The 13,198-nt window shown below is 33.2% G+C and overlaps 1 protein-coding gene across 1 annotated transcript; it reads left to right on the forward strand.

Moving 5' to 3' along the window:
- The first annotated feature begins 5,007 nt into the window (after nucleotides 1–5,007).
- Nucleotides 5,008–5,979, forward strand: LOC142174362 (uncharacterized). Its single transcript, XM_075240143.1, has one exon. It carries the CDS (start codon nucleotides 5,008–5,010, stop codon nucleotides 5,977–5,979), a length of 972 nt encoding a protein of 323 aa, XP_075096244.1.
- Nucleotides 5,980–13,198: the final 7,219 nt, after the last annotated feature.

Raw genomic sequence — 13,198 nt, forward strand, 5'->3', positions numbered from 1 at the left:
TTCTGTGCCAACATGGATGCACAGAATATAGCTGATTTGTGTGAACTAACGGGATATCAAAGGGGGAAACTGCCATTCAGATACTTGGGAGTGCCAATCTCCCCTAAGAAGTTATCAAGCACAGAATGTGAGCTGCTGGTGAGAAAATGACAACTAGAATAAGGAGCTGGGCATCAAGGAACCTATCATATGCAGGGAGGGTGCAGCTAGTGAACTCAGTGCTGATGCACACTCAAACTTACTGGGCATCAATTTCATATTACCAAGGAGTGTACTGAAGAAGATCACAGCCATTTGTAGGAATTTTTTATAGGATGGCAAAGAAAATACAAATAGAGCACCTCTGGTAGCTTGGGATCTAATATGTTAACCTAAACAGAAGGGAAGATTGGGAGTTAAAGAGTGTATCACATGGAATGAGGCAGCAGTGGCTAAACATGTTTGGCACATTGCCCAGAAAGCAGACAATATGTGGGTGAAATGGGTTAACCATATCAATATAAAAGGACAATCATGATGGCAATACAAGTCACCAAATGACTGTAGTTGGTACTGGAGGAAGATATGTAATTTAAGGGACAAATTCAAGGCAGGATACAAGATGGCTGGCTAACACAAGCTGGGAAGTACTCAATCAGTAGTGGCTATGAATGGAGGAGAGGAGTACAGGGGAGATGGCCTAGTAGCAGATGGGTATGGAGTAAGCGTAATGTACCTAAAAACAGTTTTATCTGCTGGTTGGCAATGCAGAACAGACTGTCAACAAAGGAGAGACTTTTCAGAATGGGAGTCAGTCAGGATGATAAATGTGTAATATGTGATAAGATACTGAAACAGTGCAACATCTATTATTTGAGTGTCCTCTGTCACAATCATGCCTCAACAACATACTAGAATGGATGGGAATAGAAGGCAGGAACAAAGAATATATTGGGTTGTGGAAGAGAATGACCACGAAGATAAAAGGAAGTCTGTGTCGTGCATTTGTTGTAGCTGTATTGGTAGCACTCAGGGGCGGACCCACGTGGAGTCAAATGGGTTCATATGAACCCGCTTCATCGAAAAATAACACTGTATATATAGGTATATTTTTGCTGTTTTTAGACAAGTAAAAGTATAAATATAATTTTGAACCCACTTGAAACAAGTAAAATGCCTAGACTGTTGGTAGAGAGGGTTCAAATTTTCCACATGGTCCTGAGTTCGAAACCAGCTAGTCACATATGACCTTTTTTTTTTTTGAACCCGCTTGATAAAAATCCTGGGTCCGCCACTGATAGCACTGATATACAATATATGGAAAGCAAGGAATGAAGCATTATAGAAGCAGCGAGTCCCAAGTCCTCACACAATATATGCATAGATAAAGTAAGAAAGCAAAGTATGATTGCAGGCAAGCTGGAAAGGAAGACAAAGCAACAGAGAAAGGGCATGGATAGAAGGACTATACATGTAAATAAAAGTAGAGATAAGGAATAGACTTATAGCACAAAGCATAGCATAGCATAGCATAGAGAAGGGAAGTAGTTAGGAATGCTCCTTAGTTGGGAGTATGAGATGTAGAGAAACAATATCGTTTGTATTTGGGATTTTGGAGATTAATAATATTTTTCTTTGACCAAAAAAAAAAAGATGTAAGCCTCAAGACATTTTAAAAATATGAAATGTATCAAAATAAGAATATTTCAAAAAATACGTTAAAATTATATCAAATACAATATGCAAAATGTAGAGGAAATTTATAGTAATTATCTGCCCATATAATAAATATTTATATAAATAATAATCTAAGTCTCAAATTCTTCAACATGAAATAACTTATTTTATAAGTTAGTCAAGTTTTTATATTAAAATTTCAGGAGTGTTAACTGTTAAGCGGAAAAAATCAAAGGTATAAAGCATGCTCAAGATGCATCTTCGAACAAGCCGCTTATTTTTTTTGAAATCTACAGAAATGTCCCAAATAAGTGCCAACTTACAAACCTCTAGCCACTAATTATAGACTTACCAAAACTAGCTAAGCATTAAAAATTGAAAGCCCAAACAAATAAGGTTCTTTCTCTTCAAAAATCACATGCGAAGATCTCCTTCCATATTTTTAAACGTGATTAATAATATTACATGAAAGACGGAAAGGAAATTTCACGAATGAGATAGAAAATAAGGTGATGATATATATATATATATACAATATTCCAAAAATCTAAGCAAAAAAGGACTTTTTTCAATGGGTATGGTTGAAATTCATTGAAAACATATAGATGAGTCAATAAACAAAATTTGAGGAAGATTGGAGGTGATTTGGACTGATTTGGTATCAAAATTTGTAGTTAAAATTGAATTCAAAAAATTCTTCTGCGACACATGTATCAAATATGTATCACACATGTATCTCACACACATGTATACATGGATATACACACACAGGTATACGTGGATATACATGTGATACACAATTGATACAAATATGATACATATGTGATACACATATTATTTTTTTCGTGTTCATCTTCTACTTCGAAGTTTCAATTCAAACCACCTCAAAGCTCCACCAAATCATTCCAATACTAAGATTCAAGCTTCTTAAGATGTACTCAATCTATTCTAATAACACCCACTCAAAAGAAAACAAAAATTTGATCTTTTTTGGCTACAAATAGCTAATTGGCTAATATAAATAATATTTTATGAATTGACCAATTTTTTTAATAAGCTACTTATAAATAGCTGGTAGTTTCCCTAATCTTTTTCTTCTTTTAACGGCTTAATTAAGGTGTGAAATTGGTCCAAGTGCACAAATAATCGATTTTGTGATCACAATTTAAGTCTATAAAAAATTGCAGATTTATAGCGTGTTTGCCAAGATTTTTCCCAAGTCAAAATTGCTTTTTATTTCTTAAAAAAAAATATAGGTAATATTTTTTTCTCAATTTGAGGTGTTTGACCAAACATTTTTGGGGAAGTGCTTTTGACCAGAAGCAGAAACAATTTTGACTTTTCTTCCTACCAAAAATACCCTTGACAAAATAATATATATACCAAAATAACCTTGCTTAGTTAAACTATTAAGTAATATATAATGACTTTTGGGATGAACTTTCATATTTATTGAATAATTTTTTGATATATTTAAATTATCTTGAAAAAATAAAGTACTTTTTAATTTTATTTTATATTTTACTTAAATTAAATAAAACCTTAATTATTATCTTTAATAATAAATATTTATGATTATTTATCTACTTATATAGTAAAAACTTTCTCTCTTTAGGCATGAACTCTCCTCTCAGCAGTAGCTGATTATGGCAAGGAAGGCAAAGTCTGGAGAAGGAGGGAGCATCGTACAGCATACCACAACAGGAAGAGACCCCAAAGAGTACCACAATCATCAGAGGCGAAGAAGTTCACAAATGTCAATGCAATACAGGGCATCACTCCTTTAAATTTGACTAGAACGATGGCAGCGACATCAACTTTGGTGGAGAACACCCCGGCAACAAAATCATGGGCAGATCTAATGGAAGAAGAAGGAAGTGAGTTGGAAATTGGAATCAATAGGTAAACACAGCCATGCAAAGTCTCAGAAAGCAGGGGATAATTGGAGTCGAATTGTCGGAAACGAAGAGTGTAGTAAAGGTTATGACCTAACCATGATTGAAGGGGAGAAATTGAGAGAAAATGTTAAAATTACAATGGAAGATATCAAAGATGAGATAGTTTATTGGAGATTTGCTGTAATTTGCTATATGTTGGGTTCTAGCCCACCACAAATAGTTATGGAGAGATACTTTAAGAGAGTATGGGGTACACTGGGGATCAACAAAATAGCTCAGGTTAACAAGAGGTGTTCATAGTAAGATTTCACTCAATGGAGAACAAGGAAAAAGTGGTGGAAGAAGGAATCAGAATGTTTGACAAAAAGTCAATGATTGTCAACCATGGAGAGACCTGATATTGGACTTGACAAGCAAGTGGTTGATAAAATTCCTGTGTGGATCAGACTGATGAACCTAGATATCAAATATTGGGACAAAATACTCTAACAAAAATAGCAGGAATGATTGGCAATCCACTGAAAGAGAATAGAGCAATAATCCAAAAGGAGAGATTGCAATTTGCTAGAATTCTAGTCGAAGTAACACCAAATCAGATAAGGTAATATTTGAGAATGAATGTGGAATGATCATAGAATAAGATTTCAACTATGAATAGAAGCCGGTTTTCTGTAAATCATGTGGCAACTTTGGACATGATATTAAAGAATGCAAGAAGCAATTAAGGCAGAATCAGGATGTAGAGGCAGCTAACAGGGAACCAGACAATAACAGGAATGCAAATAACACCAAGGAGGTGGAGAAACCTGTTGAGCAGCAACAAAATACTGAGGCAAGTAGCACCAATGCAACTAAAACTTGGAGCAACAAGGACAAGCAGCAGGAGACACAATATAATCAGAGCCAGGCAGGTACCAACAGAAGAGAGCAGGAAACATGACAAGTGGTACAAGGGCAGAAAGCATGGAAGGGACGTGGAAATAATCAAAATACTTATGCAGCAATAACACATATGATAAGAGTAATATTGGGAGAAATGAAGGAGAAGAGACGGACAATGGAAAGGAGAAGGAAACACAAGGGGATGGTAATAAATCAGGAAAGAATGGGGGACCTAACCCCCACCTCCCTAATGGATAACATAGGATTTTGGAACACCAGGGGTCTAAACAGGACAGCCAAATAGAAGGAAATGGACCTCTTTCTGCAAAGACAACAAGTTGAACCGTTTGGGCTCTTGGAAACAAAGATTAAGAGAGCTAAGGCAAATCAACCTTCTCTTAATCTTTGTACAGGGTGGTCATATACTACAAACCACTATGAACATCAAACAGATAGGATATGGTTACTATGACAGCCACAAAGTTATACTATACAAGTGGGACTAGTTACAGAGCAGTTAATACACAGTGAGATCACTCATATCAGTACATGAAAGGTGTTTAATGTGACTATGGTATATGAATTCAATGATCAAGCATTAAGGACTCAACTGTGGAGGGACATAAGGAATATTACTAATCAAATGGTAGGGGCATGGGCAATCATGAGTGACTTCAACTCTATACTCAATGAAGAGGATAGAGTGGGAAGTAAGGTTAGTTGTTCTGTGATAAAAGACTTTAGGGAATGTGTTGAACAAAGTGGACTAAAGGAACTGAAATCATCTGGTTGCTTTTATACATGGAGCAATAAACAGGATAGACAAGATGGAGTTTTGAGCAGGATTGACAGGGTGTTCATCAATGTAGACTGGGTAAACAGGTTGCCAGCATCTGAAGTTTATTACATGCATGCAGGATTATATGATCATAGTCCAGCAGTTATCAGATGGGAAGGAACTAGCCCATCTAGGATGAGGATTTTAAAATACTACAACATATGGAACATGGATAAATCTTTCAAGGAAAGAGTTATGTTCAAAATAGTGGGAAAATTGAACAGACTTAAAAAGGTTCTTTTAAAGCTCAACAAAGAGAAGTTTGCAGAAGTGGAAAAACAGGAGGAGGAAAGCATGAAGAAACTTGTAGAGTGTCAAGAGAAGATTCAAAAGGATCCTAGGAATGAATTTTTAATCAAAGAGGAGAAAGACTTGACACATCAATGCATCTATTGGAAGAAAGAAAAAATAGAATACATGCAACAGAAGAGTAAAGAGCAATGGCTCAAGTATGGTGATATGGACATAAAATATTTTCGCTTTGTTATCAAAGCTAAGAGGGCAGCTAGTAGGATCTTTACAATTCAGAATATGCAAGGGGAAACAGTGCATTCAATAGAGGCAATAGCTGAAGCTTTCATCGAATTCTATACAAGCCTATTGGGAACTGATCAACAGTGCAGAGATCATGTGAAAAGTCATGTAGTCAAAGAGAGTCAAATAGTTTCAGAGGAACAAAGAGTTCAACTGGTTAGTGCATTTTAAAAGAACCATTATGGGACATAGAAGTGGCAAAGGCACCAGGCCCTGATGGCTATGTCAAACAATTTTTCAAAGATAGCTGGACCATTATAGGTGAGGATGTCACTGCAACTGTGCTGAAATTCTTTCAAGCTGGGAAAATGCTTAAAGCACTCAACAACACAGTTCGCACACTCATACCAAAATCCACCCATGCTGAAACAGTAGGAGACTACAGACCTATAACATATTATAATGTGGTATATAAAATTATCTCAAAGATGCTGTGTAATCGATTGAAGTAGGTGTTTCCAGATATTATATAACCAAATCGAAGTGCCTTTGTGGCTGGAAGAACAATAGTGCAGAATATTATGATTTTTCAAGACCTGGTCAGACGATAAAATAGGAAACAGACCACTAAAAGCTGCTTGATCAAGGTGGATTTGAAAATGGCATATGATTCTATTGAGTGGAAGTTTTTGGAGGAAATGTTACATGCATTAAACTTCCCTGGGATCTTCATACGATGGATCATGACATGTATGACTTCAACTAGTTACAACATCAACTTAAATGGAGGGTGCTATGGCAAAATACAGGGGAAGAGAGGATTGAATTTGCTTTCCATACAAAATGCAAAGGATTGAAGCTGACACATCTATGTTTTGCTGATGACATGATGTTGCTCTGTAGAGGAGTATCCTTCAGCAATGCTAATGTTGAGGGGACCGAAATCCTTCTCACAAGCATCAAGAATGACTGTCAATGCAAACAGATCAAATATATTCTGTGCTAACATGAATGGAAGGGAAATAGAAGACATATTTGAGATAACAAGATATAAAAGAGGCAAGCTACCATTCAAATATCTAGGGGTGCCTATATCTTCCAAGAAGCTAAGTGCAACGGACTGTGAAATGTTAATAGATAAGGTCTTGGTGAAGATAAAAGGTTAGGAATCTAGGAACTTATTATATGTAGGAAGAATCCAACTGGTGAATGCAGTGCTGGTACATTTACATTCCTACTAGGCTTCAATTTTCTTGCTACCAAAAAGGATCATGAAGGATATTGTAGCTATATATAGAAACAACTTATGGGATGGGAAAAGTGTCACTAACAACGTCCCATTGTTAGCATGGGACCTGGTTTGTCAAACTAAAAGAGAAGGAGGCTTAGGCATACAAGACTGCTTGGTGTGGAATAAGCAGCATTAACAAAATACGTGTGGAACATTGAGAAAAAGAGTGATTCATTATGGATTAAATGGGTAGACCATATCAAGGATTTGTGGCAATACAAACCACCACAGGATTGTGCATGATATCGGAAGAAAATATATGACATTAAAATAATCTTTGCTATAGGTTTTGAACAAAAAGGATGAAAGGGCTGGCAAATGCTTACATAGTGAAGGAAGGATACCAATGGAGAAGAGGAGCAATAGCTAAGTGGCCATATGCAAGATGGATATGGAATAGACTAAATGTTCCAAAACACTGCTTTATTGGTTGGTTGATTATGAGGCAGAGGATACTCACAAGAGACATACTACACATAATGGGAATAAGCCAGGAGAGAACATGTCTGCTATGTGAAACGCAGGATGAAACAATTCAGTATTTATACTTTGAATGTCAATTCTCAAAAACGTGCATAGAGGATCTTTGCTGGGAATAGAGCTGAAGCAAATAGACATGTAGAACATATGGAGGAAAATGGGAAGAAGAGTTAAAGGGAGAATTTACCGAGGGTTCGTGACTTCAGTCATCATAGCTGTAATGTATGGGATTTGGAGAGCAAGTAATGAAGCACTATGGAACTACATAGTTCCATGGCCAACAATGATTTGGAAGAACATAAAAGAGGATAGCAAATATAGGATGCAACTGATAAAATGTAACAGGAAGAATAGGAAAGAACTAGACTGGATTGGGCAATTGTATAGATAGGACATACAGCAAAGTCAGGTCAAAAGTTTAGGAGCAGCTTCTAACTGGGCAGGCCTACCTAGCGAGGATGCTCTGGGAGGAAGGTTAGCAAATTGTTATAGTGATTTTGTCATAGAGCTAGCTAGAGTTAGATTGTGAACTTGTAAACAACACTTGTAAGTATCTTTGTCTAGCGGGGATCAATAGAAATTTTTCTTTCACCTATCTACTTATATGATATTAACTATGAAGCAAATCTCTTCCCCTTATTCGTAATTGATACTTAAAAGTACTTTTTGAAAAGCTTGGCCAAATACAAATTATTATTTAAAAGTGCTTTTCATATTGATTAACCAAGCACAAACTGTTTTTCTCAAAAAGTACTTTGTTGAAAAGTACATTTTTATTTTTTAATTTCAATCTAATAAATAAAAATCATAAAATTTAGAAGTATATTTACTACTAGGTTTAGAAGTATATTTCGCTATTCATAAATTTAATTCGTAAATACTTCAGTAAGAACTTCACTGATAATTTATATTTTTAGCTAAAAAATTTGATTCAATAAAAGTGTTTCTATCATATTTTTCGAACAAATAATATTTATTATTAGGTTTAAAAATAATAGTTATTTATTTGCAATAAGATTCTAAGTGTTTGTTTGTTTTGTTTCTTTTTCGTTACAATCCAACAAACCTTTTTAGGAGTTATTTAAAAAATCACACAGACATCTTTTGAATCCATGGGATACTTAGAAATAAAATAAGAGTCACCATGAAAGTAGACATTCATTAAAACTATAATTAAAGTAAATGGCAGGTAAATACTTTGTACATATCACATTCGAGCCCTTATGCGAAATATTGATCTTCCTTTTATCTTTTAAATATAAATTTTATATTAGAAAAAATTATAAATTTAATCAGTTTTATAACATTTAGGCTTTTGAAGTCACTTAACATTTTGTCTATAAATCTTTTATTGTTTAAACTAAGTAAAAATTCCAAATATAATTTAATTGAGAAAAATATTAATTACGTAAATCCTTTTCTTATTGGAATTGTGTAAATTACAATAAAATGATCCTTGTTATTAAAGTAAGTGGCAGGTAAATCCTTTTCTTAAAGATTTTTATATGGAAGTTTCTTCCTTCATTGAGTTAAATAAATAAATTAACAATGATAAATTTTAGAAATTTATATTTTTTACTTTTACAAAGCAAAAACAAACAAACAAACACTTAGAATCCTTATTGCAACAACAACAACAACAACCCAGTATAATCCTACTTAATGGGGTCTGAGGAAGGTAGTATGTACACAGACCTTACCCCTACCCTGGGGTAGAGAGGCTGTTTCCAAATAGACCCTCGGCATCCTTCCCTCCAAGAACTTCCCCACCTTGCTCTTGGGGAGACTCGAACTCACAACCTCTTGGTTGGAAGTGGAGGTTGCTAAGAATATTTTTGCAAATACATAACTATTATTTTTAAACCTAATAATAAATATTATTTGTTCGAAAAATATGATAGAAATACTTTTATTGAATCAAATTTTCTAGCTAAAAATATAAATTATCAGTGAAGTTCTTACTGAAGTATTTATGAATTAAATTTTATGAATAGCGAAATATACTTCTAAACCTAGTAGTAAATATACTTCTAAACTTTTTGATTTTTATTTATTAGATTGAATTTAAAAAATAAAAAAAGGTAGAATACCAAAAAATTATCGGAGAACTGTCTTTGCCGTTTAACTAAGACTTTTTGAGTAAAGTAGTGAAAGTTTATGACTTTTGTGTGAGAAAACAAAGTTATATGACTTTAGTGAAAAAATATCATAGTTATATGACCATTTGTAAAATTTACCCCTTGAAGTTCATGTGAACTAATTTATTCCTAAAAACAATTTGTTATTCAAATTTCAATAATTCAGTACACGATTCAACATCCAAAATTTATTTTAAATGAGCTCAAACTTGAAATATACGTTTCAAATATCATAAAGAATAAACCACAACCGTCAATTTTCCAAACTAACAATAAATGTAACACTTAATTTGTCATTTTCAGACTTTTCTCAAAAACCTTCAATGGTGATTTATACATTTCTCGCTCAATGCCTAGTTCCGTCATATATGAGCTACAATACATCGTTGCCACTACATAAAAAGTTTTGGTAATCCACTTAATTTAAACTAACTCTTCATATGTAAAATTTAAGACTCACTTCTTAAAGTTTTCAATAATAGCGATTTTAATGCAAAAAATCCTTAGTTGGTGAATGCATAATTTTTTTAAAAACTGTGCAAATAAACTGCCTAGCGGAAACTTTTCCGTGTGAAATGCATATAGGATAATAACTCCACCTGTTGAGACGTTATTACTATGAAACTTGGTCGCCTCGGACTGAGTTTAGGTAGAAACTAATTTAGCCCCAGCACGTCCATAGATTTTGCGAGTTTTTTTTTTTTTTTCAAATTATTTTTGGCAAAACTTGTTTGTTTATCGGTTTTATCCATATTTTCATAGATTTTGAAAATAAAATTTCCAAAATACCAAAACTAGCTCTATACTTGTTTTTGGCCCAAAATGTTACCTTTGAATTTCTTTAACAATTTCAAAATTTACCCCAAACTTTTGTATATTATAAAAAAAAACGCACCATCTATTGTGTCCCAACTAATCCACAAGCTAGTTACTATCATTTTTTGGACTGATGGATCTTAAAATATTATTGCTATTTGACAAATTGTAGTAGGTAGTGATTGTGTTGTTAGTAGTTAATATTAAAATATCAGTTTATGATTTTATGATAGTGTATTATGTAGTTCATTATAAAAATGATGATTTTGTATCAAACTTATCTCTGTTCAGGAATATGGTTTGTGATAATGATAATAAATGACATCGATGAAGGTTCTGCATATACAGGATTAGCAAGTTTATTTGTTCGGTATCGTTGGGTATTTTTGATAGTTTATAGAACTTATAAGTATAATTCACGTTTCATGTTTTTCAAAAAAAAAGAAAGAAAAGAAAAGTGAAATTTGTTTGAAAAATGATGTCCAAACAGATTTTCATCTTCAAACCAAACTTCACCCAAATCAAATTTTTTAATTTTTTTTTGGAAATTTATGATCAAACGCTAGCTGAGACTTCCGAAGTTAGTCCAAGTTTTCCTTTTAACAATATTTGGGCGTAAATCCTTCTTACCAAGTTCTTTACCCCTTTATCCTTTATTTATTTCACTGACCCGCTTAGTTGATACTATTACTCATTTTTTCTCGTTTTAGATGTTATAATTTAATCTTAAACAGTTGATCTAGTTAGATTTCAGATTGATTTCACAAGATTATAAAAATAGTAGTAGTAACTTAAGATAGAAAAACTGTCACATTTTTTTGATAGGTACATCATGAGCAATTCGATAGTAAAAAGTTAGCACATTTTATTACTCCATAGTTGCAACGTGCAAACTTTGTGAATAGCTTATTCTCAGTGGAAACTGTGACAGAAGTTTTCTTTCCTCTCACTTAATTTCTTTTTGGAGAAAGGCATAACTTTTTTTTATAGTAGCACGTACAAAGATTTTCCGTTGTGAAATGATATTACATCTATTAGTGGTTTATTTTTAAGGGTATGGTGTAACAATTGATAGCTAAGTTTGAAGGAATTATTGAAATATTGATTTGATTTTCAGTTTAAAATTGCTAAAAAGGACCTAGAACATAAGCAGCCTATATCAGATCAGGACCGTTTTGATTTTTTTTCTGTTGCATATATTAAGCATTTTTATAATTTAAATTTATTCTCTTTTAGGTGACTTTTGTCGGTGTACTAATATACTATCATGCCTAAACAAGATGAATTACACCTAACCTACGGGATTATGCCTTATTGACTGATTCCTATGGCTCTGAGTATGTGACATACCAAAATATCAACTCATTATCGTTAGGGGTGTACAAAGGAAACCCACAAATCGCACCAATCCCGATAATCCGAGTCAAACCGAGAAAAAAAATCCGACAATGGGTTTGTTTGATTTGGTTTGGTGTTGGAAAAAAAACCCGACCATAATTGGTTTCATTTGGTTTTAACTAAGGAGAGTCAATCCGAAATCAAACCAACCCGACATTACATATATAGATATATTTAATATATAAATATACTTATTGTGATATAATTTATAAATATTTCTTAAAAGATTTCATAATTTTATTTTTTGAGGTATTATTTCAAGGTTGGGGTAAGGTCTGCATACACACTACCCTCTACAGACCCCACTAGTGGGATTACACTGAGTTGTTGTTGTTGTTGTTGTAGTATTTCAAGGTTGGACTTACAACTTTTGAATGTTCCAATAAGCTTTATACCCATTAACATTAGTAAATTAAATAGTGCTAACAAAAGCCCAAACCAAAATAAAATCAATACTAATGCTAACAAAAGACATTTAATTCAATACTACGAACGGAAATGTATTGAATATCTATTTTTTATTTTGCAATAATTTAGATAAAAATGCATAACCTATTTTTATTTTTTCTTTAGCGTTTAGTCATGTATTTAATACTCCATTATTAGTCTACTTATTTTAGCATGACTTAATTAGTACTTTTAGATTATGTTTATTTTTATTATGGCTTTTTAATTAGCAATATTTATATTACATAATTTTATTGTCTTTATTGTTGAATATTTTAGGATAATGCCATGACACATCTCATATTTTGTATTATTTTCTTGGAAAATACTTTATATAGTTGTATCTTACTAGGACTAAAGAAATATTTTGAGCATAATTTATATGTTTTGTTATACGAAAATTTTACCGGAAAAAAACCCCGAATAACCCGAGAAAATTCGAGAAAACCCGAGAGTGAAAAACCCGAGTTTTATTGGTTTGGTTTGGTCTTTAGATTTAATAATCCGACACAATTGAGTTGGTTTGATAATTGTAAAATCCGAACCAACCCTACCTATGTACACACTTAGAGAGAACCTATCACATACCCCATTTCTTATGGGCTTTGTAAGAAATTTTAAATGAGTTTATCAACTAACTCAACACATAGCTTTACACATTTGAAGGAGAAGACCTTTTGTTTTTTTGGTACCATTGAAATAAAGTGCAAGAAGGTACGTGATTTAGAATTCCTCAAAGCATTGGTAGCAATATGTACAATATTTGGGCGAAGAGAATATTCCTAAAATCTTGCAACAATAAAAACCTGAACTTTTGGAGACTTATTCTGAGTTTTGAGAAGGTCACGACCACGAATTAAAACAAAAGAAAATGCGTAGA

Source organism: Nicotiana tabacum, chromosome 20 (genome assembly GCF_000715075.1).
Source record: "Nicotiana tabacum cultivar K326 chromosome 20, ASM71507v2, whole genome shotgun sequence".
NCBI lineage: Eukaryota > Viridiplantae > Streptophyta > Magnoliopsida > Solanales > Solanaceae > Nicotiana > Nicotiana tabacum.